Raw genomic sequence first — 20,237 nt, forward strand, 5'->3', positions numbered from 1 at the left:
CTAAGGTGACTCTTTGTAGATCCTACGCGAGGTTGTCCCGGGACACCGTTCGGTCTGTTTGGGGCGGGTGGTTCATCTGCTGGCGCCACGTCCATCCAGGTTTTGCCCTTGAAACATCCAGCCTGACCTCCGGCTGCTGTAGGGTGGGATTTTATTGCTGGACAAACTCGTTCATTATAAAAAAATATATATGCATATGATATAAATCTGGTAATGTCAAAGTCAAATATGTGCTGAATTGCTCCTCAAATAATCAACTTGATTTTTAATATATAAATCTGGTAATGTCAAAGTCAAATATGTGCTGAATTGCTCCTCAAATAATCAACTAGATTTTTAATATAGTATTAATTATTATAGATATTTAAAACTGGCCATATAAGATAGTTCATGGTATCAGCAGCTGTAGTGGATAGATGTTCATGATCACTTTGTCAGAACAATAATAAATATATAAAATCATGATATATATATTATATAATATATATATATATATATATATATATATATATATATATATATATATAATCATTGCCTTACAGTTTTTACTCCCCAGCTTTCACTTGAGGATATAAAACAAGTTTTTCCTAATTATCTTTACATGGTTTTTAAACTATTGGACTTCAAATGAGGAAATAAGGGTTTCAGGAGAGCGTGAACGGCACATTTCCCACCACCCCGATGAGTCATAGGGGCGCCGTGCGCGGTCCACCTTCTGCTCACTGAAGTCAACAAATCTTTGGATCTGATAGTCTAACACAAATATTAGGGGTGTAACGATTCATTTTAACAACGATTCGATTTGAATCGCGATTCATGGACGATCTGGGTTAATTTAGAACGATTAGATTCAGTGACTTGAAATCGATTCAGTAACTTTACTGGACAGTGCAGGCAAAGTTTCCGAGATCCCTGTTGTTTCTTGTAAGGAAATCAGGTTTAGATTAATTATGGATATTATAAACAAGCAAACAACAATTAATGGCAAATGTATTAACCTTTTATTTGAATCAAGTGCCATTTTCAATGTAAACATTACACAATAATTACACAATGTTTGGATCAATTTACAGAACCCCGGATTTTCAACCACATTGTAGGGTCGCATGTTTTTACAGATAAACTTGGTAATTGGTACTGTGATGTTGAGTTTGGTGCTGGCGAGGCCTGAGGTGTCTGCAGACCTGGAGTTACCTTCGGCTGCTGCAGCGGTAACGCTGCTAGAGGTCCTGACTGTCGGCGTGGTTTAATCCCACGGCGCCTTAATAGATGGCTGGAAAGATTCGTCGTGTTTCCGTGTTTTTTTTATTTGTCTTCCACATATTCTACAAACAGCGACCGACTTATTTAGACACCTCCGTGTTTGCAAAAGCCAAACTGTTTCCACACGCTGGATCGATACGTTTCTTTGTAAATGTCTTGCTCGCAGTCGTCTCCTCCACGCTGTGTTTTGTTGTCGTTCCGAGTTTCGCGCGGCTGCCGCTGCGTACTGATGACGTCACAGACAGGCAGACTGAATCGAGTAACGTTTAACGTGTCTAAAGTGCTACAAAACAAACAAACAAACACACACCCATGCCGTTTTTGTACTTAAATCTAATGTATTGTTTCCAAGTATCGATACAATCGATTATGTACCATTTTTCAATCGATTTGTAATCGATATATGTCGTCCGGTATGACGATTTGCGGAGCACAGATCGATTTAGCTGGATCGCAGGAATATTAATCGATTCAGTGAATGAATCGTTACACCCCTAACAAATATGTTATTGGTACTACATTTTGGCTTTAGCACACCACCAAGGTGATTCAATGATCGTTTGTGTTTTCCTGTATTACCTGGAGCCATAAACACAACCGTGTTTCATACAAACTACATGATTGTTGTCACCTTGCAGCAGTACATTTCAGTTTGATTTATCCATTGCACGATTTCATAGTTCAGAATAACGTTCTGCAGCGATGTAGCTGAGGAAATTACAAAGATTTGCACATGAAGTCATCCTGTTAGTGTGGAGGCATAAAGACATTTGATCCCAATTCTTGAACCAAATTCGATTTGTATTCATAGCAGGTGAAGCAGATGGCATTTCATCATTCCGCCTCAATAATTCACAGAATGAACATGGAGATTTTATTTCCTGCGTGGTGAAATTTGTTTTAACCACACAAAATTGTCCTGTTTTTAGATAAGATAACACTTGTGGAACATACTGTTCCAAGCGAAGCGTGAATCTTAACAATCATTAATTGAGCCCACAAAGTTTGTGTAACAAACCGGGCCACTGACCCTAATCTGGTCTCTGCATTTTGTTTACAGCCCGTTCTATGGAGAGGACTTCTACTTTGAGATCCCTCGCCCATTTCAGTGTTTATCCTTCTATGTTTATGCCAAAAGCGTGTTCCAAAGGGACCTACCTGTGGGTAAGTTGCATTAAGTGAGGCACACACACATGATTTATTTTCTCATGTCAGTGGACGAGTTACGCTTTAATGTGTTATGTATTTACCTGTGATTTTCTTCCAGGCAAGGTGTCAATCAGAAAGGACGACCTGTGTAAATACAGTGGGAAGGAGCACTGGTTTAGCCTTCATCCGGTGGACCCTAACTCGGAAGTCCAGGTAACATGGCTGAGACAATTGGAACTCTATTCATTCCACATTTGAATGTAAAACACGTTGGGTTTGACTGTGAATTACACATGCGTGGTAGTTGCTGATAATGAGACTGCAGAACTGCCTCGGGAGATTCCGTACATTCACAATTTGCTGCAACACAACAAGCGGGAAATTCACATCCATGTTCTTTCACGTTTGCATATCGATTGTTTCCTTGTCAAAGGGTGGTATTCCGCATTTGTGTTTTATCAGTGTGAAAACCCGGCATGCAGCTACTGTGAATAGAGGGGTGGATTTAACTATGACCTAAAGCTGGACTTTCACGTAGTGGTCGTAAACCTCTGGATAGAATTTCACCAACTCAGACTGCTGTCATCATGCAAATGTACCTGGTCTGTTATGGAAACTGGTTACATAGAATTTTCCTTTTTCATTAATCCTGGTCATCATTAGTTTGTGCAACTAGTACGCCAACATGTCTGTATCTCAATCGTGGCGAAACAAATTATTTGTTCAAAAGCATTTGTTTTTGTAAAGGATTCGTTTGTTGTGGTGCGTATTTAGCTTCCTTTAGCACTCGCTAACGATGATGATCTTTTAGTCTTAACTTTTTGAGTATTTTTTTTGAGTTTTTGTTTTTGCCTTTCAGCACTTTATCTCTCAGGATGCAGTTTCTAGTTCCTATCACATGTAGGACATGCATGTCTTTCAACCGTACGGTTCTTTGATCAGATAGTTTTAGTGGTGCGGTTGTGCTGGGTGAAACTACAGCGCAACCACCACTTCTGTGCTGCTGTAGCTAACGTGTTGACTCTAGCTGCCATTAGCCCACGCCAGACTATTCTGGGTGTGTGCTGCTACACTGATTCACTCACAAGTAGACACTTTCAACTGCAAGAGTTAATTCAGCGAGGATGGAGGTGTTATTGCGATGCTTCTCTGGCTTGTTTTAGTCAAAAGGGTTTGTGTGTTTGTGTGTACCATGTAAGCAGTGTCGAGCCAACCGGTTTGGTTAATGAAGAGAACTGCGAAGGCAGGATAAACAGTACACACTTATTTCTATTTATTAAGAAAGGATAGGTAGTTGTATTGCAAGTGCGCATTTTCTGTAGTAAAATACATGTAGTAAAGTAGAAATTGTATATTTCCTTTAAGGCCTATTGTGCATCAGAAAGAACTACTCTGCATCTCAACCAAGTGCTGATTTGCAGAGACTGAGAGCGAGTGTGTGGGCGTCTTGTTTAGTGTTTTTTCTCTATCCCTCGCTCTCTCTCTCTCTTCCTCTCTGTCAAACACTTCCGAAGGCAAGACCGGTAGCCTTCACCACATCCGAAACCGTAAAGATCTTTTATGAGTGATGACAAAATTCACAGCTGCTGTGGCTGTTGTCACACGAGATACTACCATTAACTTAATAGAGCGGGAGAGAGTTCACTCTCATTCTACAGCCATGTTTTGTTCCTACTTGTTCAACTTTGTCCTAGTGTAAGCGAGAGATCTCAGGTTTTGAGACGTTTATAACTCCTCACCCATCCCTCTCCTCATGTTCCACAGGGTAAGGTTCACTTGGAGATGCGATTGAACGAAGTGATCACAGTGACCGGCTCAATGGGTCAACACTTACTAGTCCGGTGAGTACCAAGGTTCAGTCAAGTGAGGTCTAATCCCGTTGGTTGTCCAAGTTAGGTTCCTCCTCCTGGCCTTTTATAAAAAAAAAAAAAAGAGCCAAAGGGCTTAACATGAGATTTAGATGTACTTCACGTTATGTGAATCCGGTGCATGAAACACACTGAAAGCCGAGGCTGCACAGGTGTACACAAGCAGTGCTTTGCCTGATAATATAATACAGCCAAAAGATTCCATGTCAATCTTCGCTTTCTAAGGCTTAGCTTAGGTTGAGTGTATCACAACATTACTTTATCTGTCACATTTATTTTCCATCCGTACGTCAGGCATCCAAAGTTCGTCACCGTTACCGGATAGTGACATGCGAGGAAGGATAAGGCTGAGCATGTACACACATATCTGTGTGCTCGTCGGACCTCGTGCTCTTTACGTATGTTGTTTTTGCATACCGTCCCCTCCTCTCTCCCCCCCATTCATACTTGGTGAGCGGGGTAATGAGCAGGAAGTGATGGCATCTGAGCAGGAAGCCTGCGCTTCTCACACTGCGACCGCTGTGGTTTTCTGCTGCCGTCATTTAGCGTGCCGCTTGTTTGCTCAAACTGCCACCTGCTCACCAGCCACTTGTATCGTGTGTGCATACACAGCGATATCCTTTTTTACCCACATCAGCAGGACCAGAGGAAGTAACAAATAAGAATCAAAGGCGTCAAACTTCAGAATTTGCACGCTGCAGTCATCCTGCCTCTGTGTCACCGTTGAGTCGGGAGACGCATAGGAGACTACTGGGAATGTCGTCATGACGCCCTGGAAGACGATACACAAACATCCTGACATTGGCTCCGGGCGGCTTCTCCCCCTGGCTTCACTTAGTGACGGGCTGAATTCATCCTTATTCTCTGGTGACTCCGGCTTAGCAGCCACATCCTGTTTAGGGTGCCTACAATGTGTGTTTGTTGACACGTGAAACAGTCTTTGTGACACAAGGGCAAAGCACTACATAACGCGCATTTCTTTAAAACGTGCATTGTGCTATATTATAATAATAATAATAATAATAATGGTGGCTTTGATGCCAGATATAAAGGCTCAAAGTCACTGATCAACTGGAAAAACATTTTTTGACTTCCAACCAACCTCAATAGTAATACGCCTTCTGTATCAGATGTTGGTCGGGAACAAAATCAAACTCCTAAATACACTAAAGGAATTTGTTCTTCATTAGGAGGGAATAACAATTCTCACATTGTACAAAAATATAATGAAAATAAATTATTAGCATTTTGTGCGGTTAATGTCATTTTGTTACTTTATACATTAAGTACAACATTTACCTGCAGCTCTAGTGGAGTTTAAAGTTTTATTTTTTTATAAATCTATAAGTAAAAATGGATGGACAAAAGAAAGTTTGGTTCCAAGAGGGTCTTTTGAGGTAGCATTCGGAGCAGTGGACACCCCCCCCCCCCCCCCCCCCCTCCTACATTTCATTTTACCATTGCTTCAGCTGGTGACCATGATGTAAATGAACATAGTACTAAAGTCTTGTTCATGTTGTGTCCATGCACTGCACATGGTTTAATATCATCCCTGTCTATTTCTTTGTGACCTGCAGGATAATTGAGTGCCAGGGGCTGCCTTTGATCAGTGGGCAGAATTGTGACCCCTATGCCACCGTGTCACTCGTTGGACCTGCCAGGTAACTTTGTGAATGCCGCATATAGAGCAGGAGGTTTCACAGCATACACATATGACGGTGTTGTTTGCGTGTTTTAAGCAGCAAATTTATCTTTTTATAATAACAATTTATCAAATGATGATATGAGAAAAGTGTGACAGTGTGAGGATCACACCTTGATCATAGTGATGACCTCTAATTAGCACCTGAATCTGCAGCCTGTTTGGCTTTACAGAGTTTTATTGTCTTTAGACATCTGGCCCACATTGCAGCCATTGCGCCCGCGTAGTGTTGTTTTCGTCCCCAGCAGGCAGCTGTTTTCAGTGGAAGAAACCTCCCCTAAATAACCCACTTTACATTATCTGTGCCACCAAACATCTGACACAGTTAGCAATTAGCTGGTGAGCTTAGTGGAGCATTTAGCAGCTAAAAAGACACATATCTAGCTCAATAGTTGGTGAAGACCTAAAAAAAACTGAGCCAAAAACATTCATCTGCTGAACACAAGCACAACAACCAAATCAGTAACAAATTCACAAAATCTGCTTTAAAAGTGCCGATGTCTGTGTTTTTGCTGCTTTGGTTTTATTTGGCCCCCATGTGACCAAAAAACTGTTATTGCAGGTTAAACAATAAAATATAGAATCAGTTCTTAAAGAATTAAACCGAGCCAACGGAGGCAGCTAATATCAGTGATTGCCTTTGATCCATTTCACACTGCATTTGCTAAAGGAAGCTGACTCAGTAGGTTAAATATTCGCAATGATCTAATCTTAAGAAAACCGACGGAAGCCATAAAAATGTTGTTTAGATCACACGATTAAATGAGAATGAATGTGACTGATGTTCCTCAATGAAGCTGTTTTATGAATGTCTGTGATGTGAAGAATAAGAAAAGGAATTTATGAAGATAATGGTGGTTTTGCTGATTAATTTGCAGGGAAATTACCCTCCTAATATAAATATAAGCGTTTCTGTGATGTATCCCTTCAGGTCTGACCAAAAGAAAACCAAGGTAAAGAAGAAAACCAGCAACCCTCATTTTGAAGAGACCTTCTCCTTTGAGGTAAATCACTTTTGGCTTGCTTAAACACTTCTACACTATTTGTGTAGGTAAGCCTGTTCATAAGCCTTGACGTATTCACTCTTAGGTCACAAGGTCTGGCAGCTACTCTAAGAAGACTCATTTCCAAGTGGAAGAGGAGGACATTGAAAAACTTGAGATTAAGTAAGTGTTGATTTTTGATGGATTCTTTTCATTTAATCTTTTAATTTTTTTTCTCCATCTGTGTATTTCACTTTCTGTGACTCTCCTTCTCTCTCAGTCTCTCTCTTTCTTGTTTTCCCCTCTATAGTCTTGACAAAGGAAAAAATATTTCTTGACAACTTGACAACTTGAGGACGAAAACGTAAACTTAGCTGTTGTGTGTTCTGACCACTGATAGAGAGCCTTGGTTTCTGGTTAAGGATATGTGAGGCTACCGTCCCAGTGGATTCATAGCTCACTTGGTAAGACTAGACAGATTGAGAGGTAAAAACACTCATGCATGGTGTTGAGGTTTGGATTTGAGGTGATGTCATTGCACGGGTAGTGTCTTTAGTTTCTACGCACCAAGCAAGTAAGCAACACTCAAGGTGTGACGTTTGTTCTGCCAGATTGGAATGGGATGGCTGTGCGTTTTTGTGCTGCACACACTGCCACAAAAAAAAAGCGTCTTGCACAAATGGTTCAATTCCACGTATTCGTACATGAAAATACGTGTCTTACTTCCCACCGTCTACTTTTGCAGAGTTGATTTGTGGAACAACGAGAATCTGGCTCAGGATGTGTTTCTGGGGGAGACGCGGGTCCCCGTCAAGATCCTTCGAAACAGCCACATCCACAAAGCCTGGTAAGGACCGAACAGAAGACGGTGTCTTTTTCTATTCAGAAGTTTCAGAAAGTTTCAGTTTCTTAATATTAGATTCATTGAATTCTTCTGACTTTCACACTCCCCAAACTCTATTCAATGGGACTCTGTTGACACTTTTCATAGGCTTTTATTACATTCTTTTTGTAATTGGCCGTTGTATTTTGAAGATGGGATTCAAATACAAATCCTGGTTTATTGTCCGATAATAATATGTATTCATACATGTAAAAATTTGATAAATTACTGTTGATAACAATTTAACAAGGACAAGGAAGCTGGCTACGCAATTTTCAACCCCTTTTGGGGAGGTGAAAAATAAAAAGGCCAATTTTTTTAGATTTTCAGGGAAAGATAACTTTCAACTAAAAGATCTGTCCTGCAGAAAAACACTTCTGGCCCATATTTGTCAACAAGCAGAAATCTTTTTTTAATTTCTTTAATATTCCTTATTTCAAACAGATGTCTCCGTGGTAATAATAATTGGTAATAGATATTGAACTGCGGAAGTTTCAGGGACAGTGACGGTTTAGGACTCAAGTTCTGTGTTCCTTTATAAGTTAGAACATTGTTTTCAATTAAAACAAACCAGACGCAGTCATCTTCCTTGTAAATAGATCAGGTCTTTTTATTTTTTTTTATTTCAAGAGACTCCACCCTGCGTATCCATTTAAGACTTACTTTTTCCGTGTAACTACAAGGGGAAGTGAAGCATCTTCCCTCTCCTTATTTTCGTTGGGTGTTTCCCAGCTTTGTTGCTGTGTAGGTGATTTGGGTTTATGCCAGATAGCAATCTGTACATGAGGGCTTGGAGTCCAATGCGTGGGTGGCTTTTCGCACGGTGGCAGCAGCTGATGTCCTCTTGTTTTTGCTGGAAACGGTCCGTGTCGCACACATAACGACTCGTCAGCGCCAGGAGATCAGTGCAGGAGATCTGTTGGGAGAAGCGTCCCTGTGCCGCCGCGTACTGTGACGACCGATCAAGCGGCATTTGAAGCACTGCGGTTCAGCTCTGCATTTGATCAGTTTGTGTTTTGCGCCACCTGTTGGCTTTCAGGAAGACTGCAGCAGAAATAAAAGCAACATTTTCTTAATAAAATTCAGCACTTTAAGAAATGCTTTGATTTTTAAGTGGAAGTTATCGAGTCCAGTAAACCTGTTTAAACAGCTGAAAGAAGCTGCCAAACGACAGCTGATTTTTTGGTGGGCATTCGCTTTGTTGAGATTACTTTAGACCCCCGTCACTAAGCGTTTGAGCTGCGTTCATCTTGTTGATGCAGATGAGCTACTAATTTCTCTCCAAAGGAAGCATCATCGCAGTTAACGTACACACACAAAATACTATTCTACTACTAGAGTATGCAGTTTGACTTAAGGAGTCTCACAGCCAGATAAAGTAAAGTTGTTTTTGAAGTCCGGTGGTTCGGCAGCTCATTCTTCTTCCATTGTTTTCTTTATTGTGTTGAGCAGATCAGCGTCTATTTTCTAAAAGGGATCGTGAACTTAAAACTATTTCCCCCCTTCTAATTCTTTGTAGGTTGCTTTAGGTTTTGTATAGTTCAGTTGTCTTGGCAGTAGCTTAATACTCATATTGAACAGTTTTGTAAACACTCCACAGCACAGTGATACGGTGTCTCTCAACAGGTATCTCCTCCAGCCTAAAGGAAACGGCAGCAAGTCCAAGTCTGATGATTTGGGATCCTTGCGTCTGAAGTTGACCTACATAGAAGACACGGTGCTGCCATCTGCCTGCTACACACCACTCTGCAACCTGCTGCTCAAATCCCCGGATGTGAAGGTAAAAGATTTGCACCGAGTTGTACACTGAAACCACTCGAGGGGGTTTAGTGGATAGTTAATGGGTGTGGGGGGCCTTCCTTTGTGGGGCCCGGTTTCTAAAATGCTCTAACTTGCTGGTAACCGCGCGCCGATTCTGTGTTCCTACTCATTTCCTCTTTTTTCCCTCCGTCGCCTCTCTGCCCCCCTCAGCCCATCTCGGCGTCGGCAGCACACATCTTGGGGGACATCTGCAGAGAGCGATACGAGGCGGTTCTGCCCACGGTTCGACTGCTGCTCCACCACAATCGCTTTGTGCCTTTTGTCTCCGCTGTGGCGGCTCTAGAGCTGGACAACACTCAGTGAGTATCTGCAGTAAAGGGCTGGACACGTTGCAAAAATAAATACACCTACTCTGACTGACCTTTTTTTTCATTTGGAAAAGTGAGCTGGCTGGATTGCTCCACCATCTTACTGTGAAATGGTCTTTTGTAAGTAAATGGTGTCTCACCTGGTGAAAATGTCTCTGGTGTATCGCTGTGTCCTTGCAGGGAGGCTAACACTATATTCCGTGGCAACTCACTGGCAACGCGCTGCATTGATGACATGATGAAGATTGTGGGAAAGAATTACCTGGCAGTTACCCTGAAGCCTGTAATAGACGAGGTAACACGGACACACGCACATTCAGCATAGATACTGGAAATGAAGATGTCACAAAACTCCCCTGAAACGGCTGCCTCGCCGCTGCTAACTTGGAGGTGTGAGTGGTTGGTGTGGAGTTTTTAGTAATCATAAGATAACAATATAATAATAAGGTAGTGCTACTTCCTCTTTTTTCAGTAATTTTCAATAATGCTTTCTGTTAATGGTGGTTAGTTAAAAAGAATTGTTATTTTAGTGCGTTATTTGTGGCTTTTTGATTTTAGTCTTTCTCCATTTGCAAAAAATGTGACTTGGTCGTCTTCATGATTTGTCTTCATCTGTGACTTAATATTACTGTTCATTAAATGGCATGTTAAATGTAAATTTAATTTCATAGTCAATTCTGAAAGAAATCTCAATGGTGCTCTTACTCATAATCTCTTCTTTCAAATTCAAAAGTATCGGAATAACGCTTTATTTTTTTCAACCTTTCATAGATTTGTGAATCAAACAAAACTTGCGAGATCGACCCTGTGAAACTGAAGGAAGGTGACAACACGGAGGTCAACAAGGTGAATGCTCTCGTCTCTCGACCGTGCTGAGATGTCAGAAGTGTTAATCAGACAATGTGTCTGACTCTCCTGTACATCATCCACATCAGTGTTCATATCAGAGGCCTCTAGCTGTTTTATTTCTCTCTTCTTAACAAGGTTTTCTTTTGTTGGCCCCTGCAGGAGAACCTTCAGGGTTACGTCCAGAAAGTCTTTTCCTCCATCACCCAGTCGAGTTCCAGCTGTCCCCCACTCATGTGTGATGTCTTCAGGTCACTGAGACACTTGGCCTGCAAACGCTTCCCAGGTAAGTGCTGGAGCCTGTCGTATATTTTTGCAGCCACTTGGTCAGATGCATTTATGATCCAGCCGTGGCTGGAAGGTGTCCGTCTGTGATTTCTTCCATTCCTCTGACTCTGTGAAACTCTTCAGCAGGTCACAGCTTATTGTTCCAGAGAAACTAAATATTTTAGCAGTCCCCTGCGCCAAACGGGTGTATAGATATCACTGTGCTGTAGTTTATTTCTTTTTGGTAGCACGTGGACTTCCACGGATTCATCCAATCAGCTGCTTGGTTAAACATAATGAAAACAAGAACTTCTATAAAGATTAGAAGTGTTTCCTCGTGCAGCGGCCACATTGTGTACATGCTAGAAACACTGAGGGTACATGTGTGATGGTTAAATGCCCCGGTGTTCCTGCCACGTTCTCTCTCTACAGCCGACCCACATGTTCAATACTCGGCCGTTAGCAGCTTTGTTTTCCTGCGGTTCTTCGCCGTCGCTGTTCTTTCTCCCCACTCCTTCCAGCTCCGTTCCCACCATCCGGTAAGCGCACGCCTCCATTTCATGGATAAACTGGAGAGCCAATTCACTCGTGGCCTATACAGGACACTGTTGTCATTGTACTCGTGTTTTACTTCCAGGATACGGAGATTTCCCGGACACTCACCCTCATCTCAAAGACGATCCAGACGCTGGGTAGCTGGGGTAGTTTGTCAAAAAAAATGGTGAGAAATTCTTACTGGCCGGCTAAAACAAAGCGAGAGGAAGAGTCAGTGGATGTATTATTCACTTTGTAGGATCAGATAAATAAAGCCACCTCTCCTTGTACATTTAGAGGGACACTGAACAGTTAAATAAAACAGTTCTGCTGTACAGTGACTAGAAAGAACTGATACTTAATGTCTTTGATTGTGTAACTCTTTTTTTCTTTTCCCCTTTTTGTAGTCTAGTTTCAAAGAAACCTACATGTACGACTTCTTCAAATCATTCCAAGAAGACAAGTGTATAGAAAAAGTTAAAAAGGTATTTGGAAATGTACTCTAAAGTCCACAGAATGCAAATATTATTTATTTATTGATGTGATATAGTCAACACTAAGATCATGGTCCTGTTTTCCAGTTTCTGGATGAGATCTCCTCTAACATCAGCAAAGAGTCCAGTGGGCTGGAGGACGCGGTGGTCCTCAAGGAGGGGTTAGTGTTCATTATCAGCGTGTTGATTTTGTACTGTCAATGAAAAGGGATTCAGGGTGCTGCGTCTCACATTTACCATTGTGTGACTTAGAAGTAGGGACGGATTGCCAATTAAAACAAACTGTATTCAGCGCTGTTGCTTTGAATTCAGATAATATTTAACTTTTGACATTGTGTGTGTGTGTGTGTGTGTCCTTCTAGGGAAGTACAGAAACGCGGCCAGGGGAGAAAACACCTTGGGAAGAAGAACTTTAAAAAGCGCTGGCTCCGAGTGACCAACAGGGAGCTCTCCTACCACAAACATAAAGGTTAGACCACTTTCCTGCATCTCTTACTCAACCGTGTCTAGTTTGATCCAGCACTTGCTGCATAATATAAACTGACGCTATCGGGCGCCTTCTACCTCAGTATCATTCTCAACACCACCACCAGGTGGCGTCAAATAATTCGATGTTTGACTTGACTTTAAAGTTATTTGGTGATCTGAGTAAAAGGCTCCAGCTGGACTCACTAGAGATGGATAATGTGATGATACATTAGTGATTACTGTCATCTTGACCTTCAACACATTACAGAAACAAATATCTTTCCTTTTTATTAGTCCCCCCCCCCCCCCCATTGTGAGACTAGTAAAAGAATCGTATCTTTCAAGAGAAAACAAAAACAAAGAGGCATAAAGACCTGAGTCTCTGCCTGTAAAATGTCTGCTGAAATAAAGTCCGTATTAAGTTGGCGAAGGACCAGAAGGCCTCGAGAGATTAGTAGCCACTTCTCTTAAGCTGTGAGAGCACAAAGCTTTGTTTGATTTCAGGGTACCAATTAAATCCCCACAAAAACCTCTCTGTTAAAACAGCGACGCATAGAGCCGACTTCACCAAACTGTATTTTAAATTGAAGGAAATAAGTTCTCCTATATGGGCACCTCGGATGGCCCCTGTTTTGTTTGTCCATTGATGTTTTGTTAACCTTGTGCAGTTATTATACAACCGTAACTCGTCTCATTTCTTTCTTCTTTTTTTTTATTTCTGCCAAGCCTTTAAAAGATGTTGATTCAAAGGATAGGTTGTCGTTTACTTGACTCATGTTTGACAGAATGCTTTTTTTCAACATCTAGGGAAAGAGGCCCTCTGCATCATCGACGTCAAAAATATCCAGGCGGTGGAGAAACTAGATGAAAGTGCCTTTAACCGCAAGAATGTAAGCCAATTCCTCTCAGACACCCAATGATTCCTGAGGATGGATTGAGGATGGATCCACAAAATTTGAATAACGAAATGAGGATTGTATAGTGTCTGTCTCGTGAGAATGTGATGAAATCAGCAGTGGAATAACTTTAGTTTACTCGTCCAAGTGTGGGGAAACCTCAAGCACTTCCAGCCTGAAGCTTTTATGCATTAAAACGACCTAATTGAATCTCCTGGCTGGGAATTATCCGAGGCTGACCTGACCTGGGAAGTGACCATTTTGAGACTCTTTCCACTTAAAACCGCTCTGCTTCTCTTGTGTCAGATGTTTCAGGTGCTCCATTCTGAGAAGCCTCTGTATGTGCAAGCAGGAAACTGCGTAGAGGCCAGCGAGTGGTTGGAGGTCCTGGGCCCGGTCAGTCGCTGCAACGAGGGACGCCTCTCCGCCTTCCATCCGTCAAATTACACCGGCGGGGCCTGGCAGTGCTGCAGGAGCCAGAGCAGCAACGCGCCGGGCTGCAAGCCCTGCACCACGTGAGTCCCGCGTGCGTGCGGCCGGACATAATGGGCCGCTCGCTGCGATCGCTAGCTGCTGTTTTGGAACGCGGTTCCGGCTTATGGTACATTCGACCAGCCGCGCTGGATGTTACGGCACCGCCCTGCTGTGTAGAACCGATTTTCAGTTTAACTCTCCGTGCAGCGCTCTTAAAGTTACTCAATCTTTTGATGGCGTCAGATTGTGGTTGCAGGTGTGTTTGTGGGCTCTCGCAGAGACATGGATGTGATTTGTTTTGGAAACGTCCCCACAGAAAGACAGTTTATTGGACTGTCGGCCGTAGGCTTAATCACCATTGTGTCTCCTAATTCTATGATGGATAACAGGCCTTTTTATCCAAACAAAAGTCAACATTATTATGCCTTTACTAGCCGACAGCTGAGGCACCACAAAATGCTTCACAGAAAGCACATTGCGCAAGATGTATAAAATAGATTTTTCAAAATTGTGTAATCATGATGCACAATAAACACAACGGACATCAACTTCACTTGGCTTTGCCCGGCACTTCATCGCTTGTGGAAACCAGCCCCCGGCGGGATGCCCCTCGTTATGAGCTGTAAGATCTGCTCGCTGACCTCTGCAAACCCTCCTCGCTGCCTCCGCCAACAAAACTATTCCGCTCACTGGAAAACATGAAACGCCAAAAAAAAAAAAACTCATTGATGGTCCAACCTTTTCACAGAACATGGCTGCACGGAAAGAATTTCACCACGGAAAACCACACAGTTTAAAACAAACAAAAAAAAACCTCTTTCATAATGTCATTAAATTGACATGCAAGCTCCATGTCTGCTGGATATTCACGGGTTGGATACTTGATTTTCAATCTGAGCAAATTGAAATCCTAGTATCCTTTTGTGGCGCTCTGCGATTCCCTGCTTAAAGAGATCTTGTTGCACTTCTCCTCTCTCCTCTCTCAGCACCGTGCTGGCCAACCTGCAGCTGGACATAGACTGCGACCGGGAAACAGAGAGGATTTTCTCCCTCCTCTCCTCCAACGATACCAAGCTCCAGAACATGGAGGGTCAGTGCATCATTTAAAGGGATTTGATGCATGTGGTACCTTTTGCATTGCTGTTTTATTGTTGTGTTTTTTGTCTCAAGCATGTTTGCTTATCAGTCAGAAAACCGACTGAGGTCAAGGTTCTTAGTCGAGCTGTGTGTTGACGTGTTTCCTGTCTGCAGATGCGTGTGCCAGCATGGCGGTGTATCAGGGCCCTCAGCGGGAGCAGGAGGACTATTCCAAGTTCACCATTCAGGAACCCAAAGAGACCTTTCAGACGCTCAAACAGCTCCGAAACGTCATGGAGGAACTACAGAAGCAGCACGACGTCAGGAGCGACACCACGGCGCAGTACGGGAGCCTGTGAGTCTGTTGTGTTCGTACTGTAGCAACGAGCGTGTTTGCATACATTGATTTAAACCTTTATGGTTGACTACTGCCACATACGTTTACATGAATTTGTGGCCTATTCTTTCTGCTTCATCTCCCACTCACGCAGAGACCAGGAGCTCATCTCTGTTATCCTTTCCGTTTCAGCGACAACCCCATAGTGGGGAAAACCTCTTAACCCGGACGGGGAGGCGTGGCCAGGGAGAGCCACGCCCAGCAGGAGTCTGTAGTCCTCAAGGAGTCGCTGGGGTCGTACCGGTGAGGAAAGAGCGAGCGACTCACCCGGACCTCCAGACGGCACGAGTCCAGTACTGCAGGGGCCGCCTAAGAAGGGGGAAGCAGAAGGAAGCGGAGCGAAGCTTCTGTCTTCCATATGAAACGAAACCACCTCGGTGGTGTTGTTTTCCTGGGCCGCGTGTCTCCTCTTTTCCTTCCTTCGTCTCCTCTCCTCGCTCTGTCCTTTTTCTTAATTTATGTCCTCCTTGACGTCTACGGCCTTTATTTTTTTTAAAGGCATCATTACAGTAGATGGTGTGTGAATAGGCTGCTAATTTTTTTATTCACAGAATTCTTTTATTTTTTACTTTATATCAACGGCTGTGATGATGCTCTCCCAATTTCTTTTTTTTTTTTTACATTTTTCTTCTCCGACATCAGTCTTTTTAGATTTGATGATTTGTATCATCCTGTCCCATCGTTGTCTATTTGTCCCCCCCATCCCCCTCATCCTTCTCTACCCGTCTAAGGGCCGTCCACAGCAGGAACGCTGGCTCTAAGAACAACCATGTGATGATCGGGGATATTCTGTAAGCAGGGGGGGGGGGCAGCGAGGACGTAGGGTAGATTTGTCGGGGTTCCTATCGGGCGTCCCGTCGGTCTGTTGCCATGGCCGCGCTGTGGACTCATCGGGGGGGTTTTCGTTGGACGCGTGGACGGCCCGTCCTCTGAACGTTTGTCTCTACATATTTTCAGAGGACGGCGGAGTCGATGAAACCAATCTGCCTTACGTTTATGGATGTTTCTTTCACATTAAATGCTTAGGGAATGATGCAGAAGCACTTTATATATTTGGAACACTCCAAATGGAAATGATTAGATACTTGTTATCAGCTTTCCCCATTTTGATCAGTTACATGATCTTGAGTAATCTTTTTGTTTAATCCGTGTATAAATGACATTTATAGCCTGTAGATTTTAAGATATTTTTCGTGACCAAAGACCGTTTCATAGTTTTGACTTGAAAAAAATAATATGTATTTTGAATACAAAGGTTTAAAAATGGAGAAAATTATATATCTATATAGATATATATTTATATATATCATTTATATATCTATATAGATATGTATGTTTTGTGTGTGCGTATTTTTTCAATATAACTTTTTAGTGACTTAAAGCGAGCAGACTGCATGCATTTGGTTTGGAATCCTAATGGCACATGATTGTGGTGTAGACTTGTATTTCCCTGTGATTGTGAATCCTTTTGGTACATTGTGGATCAGATTTATGCCTTTGTGTTGGGAGCATCGCAGCATATCTGTAGTGGCTTGTGTAAGGAATGAAACCGTAGAGAGGAATCGGTCAAAAGAGCACATCATCCCCGTCATCCTCAAATTAGTTCAGACAATCACGGCAGCCAACAAACACTTCTTAAAAAAATCAAAAAAACCTGGAGGATTATCTTTCTCTTGATGTGAATACTATTTGTTGCCTAACAATCATATTTTGCAGAAGCAGGGCAGCCTGTGAGCACTGCTGTGACAGGAAGAGTCCAACCAGGTGTTCAAACCACTTAAGAACTCAACTTACACAAAACTGATACAGAATCCTGAAATCAAACCAGCAACGTGTTTTTGCTGTCATTCGACTTATTTTTGAATTTTTTGCTCTACCATCTGCCCGTTAGAACAATGAAGGGAAGTTGAATTCATTTTAAAAACAAAAGAACGTGTATTGCTGAAACAGGGTCGACCGTGTACTTTTCTTTGCCTGTGGAAATAAGTGGTTTAGTCTTTGGTCCGTCATATATTTCTAACGTGCATATCTTGTGTATTTAACGATCTATTTTTCTAGGAAAATGTTATTTTTTTTGTATTTTCGGAAACACTGATTGGAAGTGTTTGTATGGTACCTGTGTGTGTGTGTGTGTGTGTGTGTGTGAGAGCTGCTGCTAAGCCTCCACTGGTTGTGTGTCTGCATAACGCAGTGACTGAGGGGACTTTGGTGCGTGTGACGCCTCAGAGCTGCCGCTGACTCGAAGGGAATCAACTGCCTGATGGGAGAAGGATGAACGCTGCCTGTGTTTGTGTAACGTTTTTGTTTGCAACAAAAAATGACCGGACCAAATTTGTCAAAATGTCATTTCAGCATAAAGTTCTTGCTGTATAATGTAAATCTTGCATGTCAACGCCATGGCTGGTTTTAATAAGTGCCAGTAAACTAGCGGTTGATGTCTTCTGGTCGTGTGCTCGTTCTCATATGAAGGTGAACATGTTTTGCGAGTGCTTGCTCACTGAGTTGTGCTTTTTTTTTATCAGCTTTTAATAAGGGACATTTTTTTCCATTTGTTATGTCAGAATGTGGAAATGCCTCCAGTGGCCAGGAAGTAATCTAGTTTGACTTTCTCGTGTAATATTGCCAAACTAAAAAGAGCGCCGATATCGGATGAATCACGGCAATTCAAGGTAGCGGCCGACTACTCGTTTTATTGACAGAAACCAGGAGATGTCCAGGTTTGTGCAACAACAGAAATGAACTTCAGGGTCTGTAAATCAAGTTTACTCTCAAAGACTGTAACAATGTTGCATTTTCTTTTCAAATGCGGGAGTGAAATTGCAAACGTATCTCCTCTTTCTGCCGATCCGCGTGCATCTGCTCTGTGAGAGTCGTAGCTCAGCGCCCGAGTTCAACGAGGAATGTGTGCGAGGGCTCGGGACGTTCTGCTGAAGGCTTCCACCTGTCCTGCCCATCCGCCGGCTCATCTCTTCTGAATGTTTCCTTGCGACTTCGATACGATGTTTGTTTTTTTTGTTGGTTTTTTTTACACATGAAATGTTTTATTTTCCTTATGTGTGTTGTGTTTTCTGTGTCCATTTGAAGCAATTTACAATAAAACACTTGAAATGCCAACGCTTGTTAAATTTCTGGTGTAGCAACAATGTACAGCACAAATGTTTCCACTTCATGAAACGCACACTCATCAGGTTGAAATCATTTCTGCGTTCCTCCATAGAAACCTATTGTATGTGATAATGCAGGAAAGCTGATAACCTAAGAAATAATTATATATATATATATATATATATATATTATAAATTTTTTTCTTAACTTTTATAAGTTAATTAAAACTAATTAACTTTACATATTTCCTGCTGAAAGCTGCTCTGGATTCCACCAACATGAACATTTTCAGAGTGACTCTCTTCTGTTTTTACCTAAATGTAAAAAAACATTTTACACATGTTCATTGAAATTCACGCCCGAAGTTGCACAAAGTCAGATGGTAGCATCAACAGCACATTGTCTGCGTACATCTACCTGTATACTTGTCAGGTTTACTCTTTTTTTGGAAGACAATTCTGGAGGGAGATTTAGACGAACGTGCTTGCTATATTCCGTATTATGTTCACGGTACAATGCAGTAATTTCTGCTGACATTTTCAGTTAATTATTGTGCGTTTTACTGTTCATAGTCTTCATAAACCACACGCTACTCATGAAACTCCCCAAGACTAATAACAATAGCCAGATAACGGCGACACCGGTTTGAATGCACAACTATTTGTGCGGTGTTTATGTGTAAAGGTGTAATGCAAAAAAAAACATTTGACCAGAGTTTATATGGTTTTCAATGAAGGGTTTGCTCTTGCAAGAAGTCCAAGATAGTACTTTTTTTTGTATATTTCTGATTTTAGTGTGTAGCTATGCACAAAGAGGCCTCTTGTTATTTTATAGGTGTACGGTCATAGACACCTGCCCTGATGTCAATCAAGCTGTCAGCATGTGGACACGGGGGGGGGTTCGACGGCGCTTTCAACAGCACGCGGCATATCGCCCGTTTTGTCTCAACCTGTCTCGTTGAAAAACAAATAAGTTAAAGATGTTGTTGCACTCGCTGAGTTCACATGACCTTAAAATATACAACGAGCCAAGTTCTTTATGTCTCAAATTGATTGACGGGGGTTTTGGGGAGGAGTAACTGGACGGGGCGGCGTGTGAGGTTTGTTGGTGTTGGACGAGGAGATAAAACATCTGCACCGTGTGTGCAGGCTCGTCTGACATCTGTCCGTTTTGGAAAGGACAAAACCTCCAATATCCAAACTTCACCTCTGGGAAGTCACATTATTTCATTTTATTTACTGCCATTTTGATATGTTTTGTTTTTCCTCTGACCAAAGCAATGACTTTCAGCCTCTTCTCTGTTTATTATGAGTATAAATAAATGCTTGAATAAATGTATAAATAAGTGCTTAAATACATTTATAAATAAATACATAAATGCTTAAATAAAAGAATAAATACAGAAATGTATAAATATTAACAGAACATAATTAAATAAATCAATTTTTACATTTTTTTTTCTACAGTTTGTTTCCTGTTGACACAGTGTTATTATGCTGAGGCTCTCCCTTCCTGTGGCATTCCTTCCTTCTTCCCAAAGGAACATTTTGTAAAATACGTTTCTTCACTTTCTTAACAAGAGTTAAGTGCGTAGACTGATACCACGTGCCGAGCTGAGCTGCGAGCACAAAGACTGCAAACAGGGAGAAACTGCTGGCCGGGGAACACGATCACAAAAGTCTCTATGACAGGAAAATATTGC

The 20,237-nt window shown here is 42.0% G+C and overlaps 1 protein-coding gene across 1 annotated transcript in view; it reads left to right on the forward strand.

Moving 5' to 3' along the window:
• The window catches only part of rasa2 (RAS p21 protein activator 2), a 23,767-nt gene extending 5,223 nt beyond the window's left edge, over window positions 1–18,544 (forward strand). The window contains exons 3-24 of the mRNA XM_040176536.2: window positions 2,324–2,427; window positions 2,531–2,625; window positions 4,177–4,253; window positions 5,858–5,941; window positions 6,914–6,986; window positions 7,072–7,148; window positions 7,711–7,812; window positions 9,475–9,628; window positions 9,820–9,968; window positions 10,158–10,272; window positions 10,749–10,823; window positions 10,986–11,109; window positions 11,523–11,629; window positions 11,728–11,811; window positions 12,032–12,109; window positions 12,206–12,279; window positions 12,481–12,587; window positions 13,394–13,476; window positions 13,789–13,997; window positions 14,943–15,046; window positions 15,208–15,388; window positions 15,563–18,544. Coding sequence (XP_040032470.1) covers window positions 2,324–2,427; window positions 2,531–2,625; window positions 4,177–4,253; window positions 5,858–5,941; window positions 6,914–6,986; window positions 7,072–7,148; window positions 7,711–7,812; window positions 9,475–9,628; window positions 9,820–9,968; window positions 10,158–10,272; window positions 10,749–10,823; window positions 10,986–11,109; window positions 11,523–11,629; window positions 11,728–11,811; window positions 12,032–12,109; window positions 12,206–12,279; window positions 12,481–12,587; window positions 13,394–13,476; window positions 13,789–13,997; window positions 14,943–15,046; window positions 15,208–15,388; window positions 15,563–15,593 — 2,287 coding nt within the window. The 3' untranslated portion in view covers window positions 15,594–18,544. The remainder of the gene's footprint in view (window positions 1–2,323; window positions 2,428–2,530; window positions 2,626–4,176; window positions 4,254–5,857; window positions 5,942–6,913; window positions 6,987–7,071; window positions 7,149–7,710; window positions 7,813–9,474; window positions 9,629–9,819; window positions 9,969–10,157; window positions 10,273–10,748; window positions 10,824–10,985; window positions 11,110–11,522; window positions 11,630–11,727; window positions 11,812–12,031; window positions 12,110–12,205; window positions 12,280–12,480; window positions 12,588–13,393; window positions 13,477–13,788; window positions 13,998–14,942; window positions 15,047–15,207; window positions 15,389–15,562) is intronic.
• The last annotated feature ends 1,693 nt before the right edge of the window (window positions 18,545–20,237 follow it).

The sequence above is a fragment of the Gasterosteus aculeatus genome, chromosome 1 (assembly GCF_964276395.1).
Source record: "Gasterosteus aculeatus chromosome 1, fGasAcu3.hap1.1, whole genome shotgun sequence".
In the NCBI taxonomy this organism is placed as follows: Eukaryota; Metazoa; Chordata; class Actinopteri; order Perciformes; family Gasterosteidae; genus Gasterosteus; species Gasterosteus aculeatus.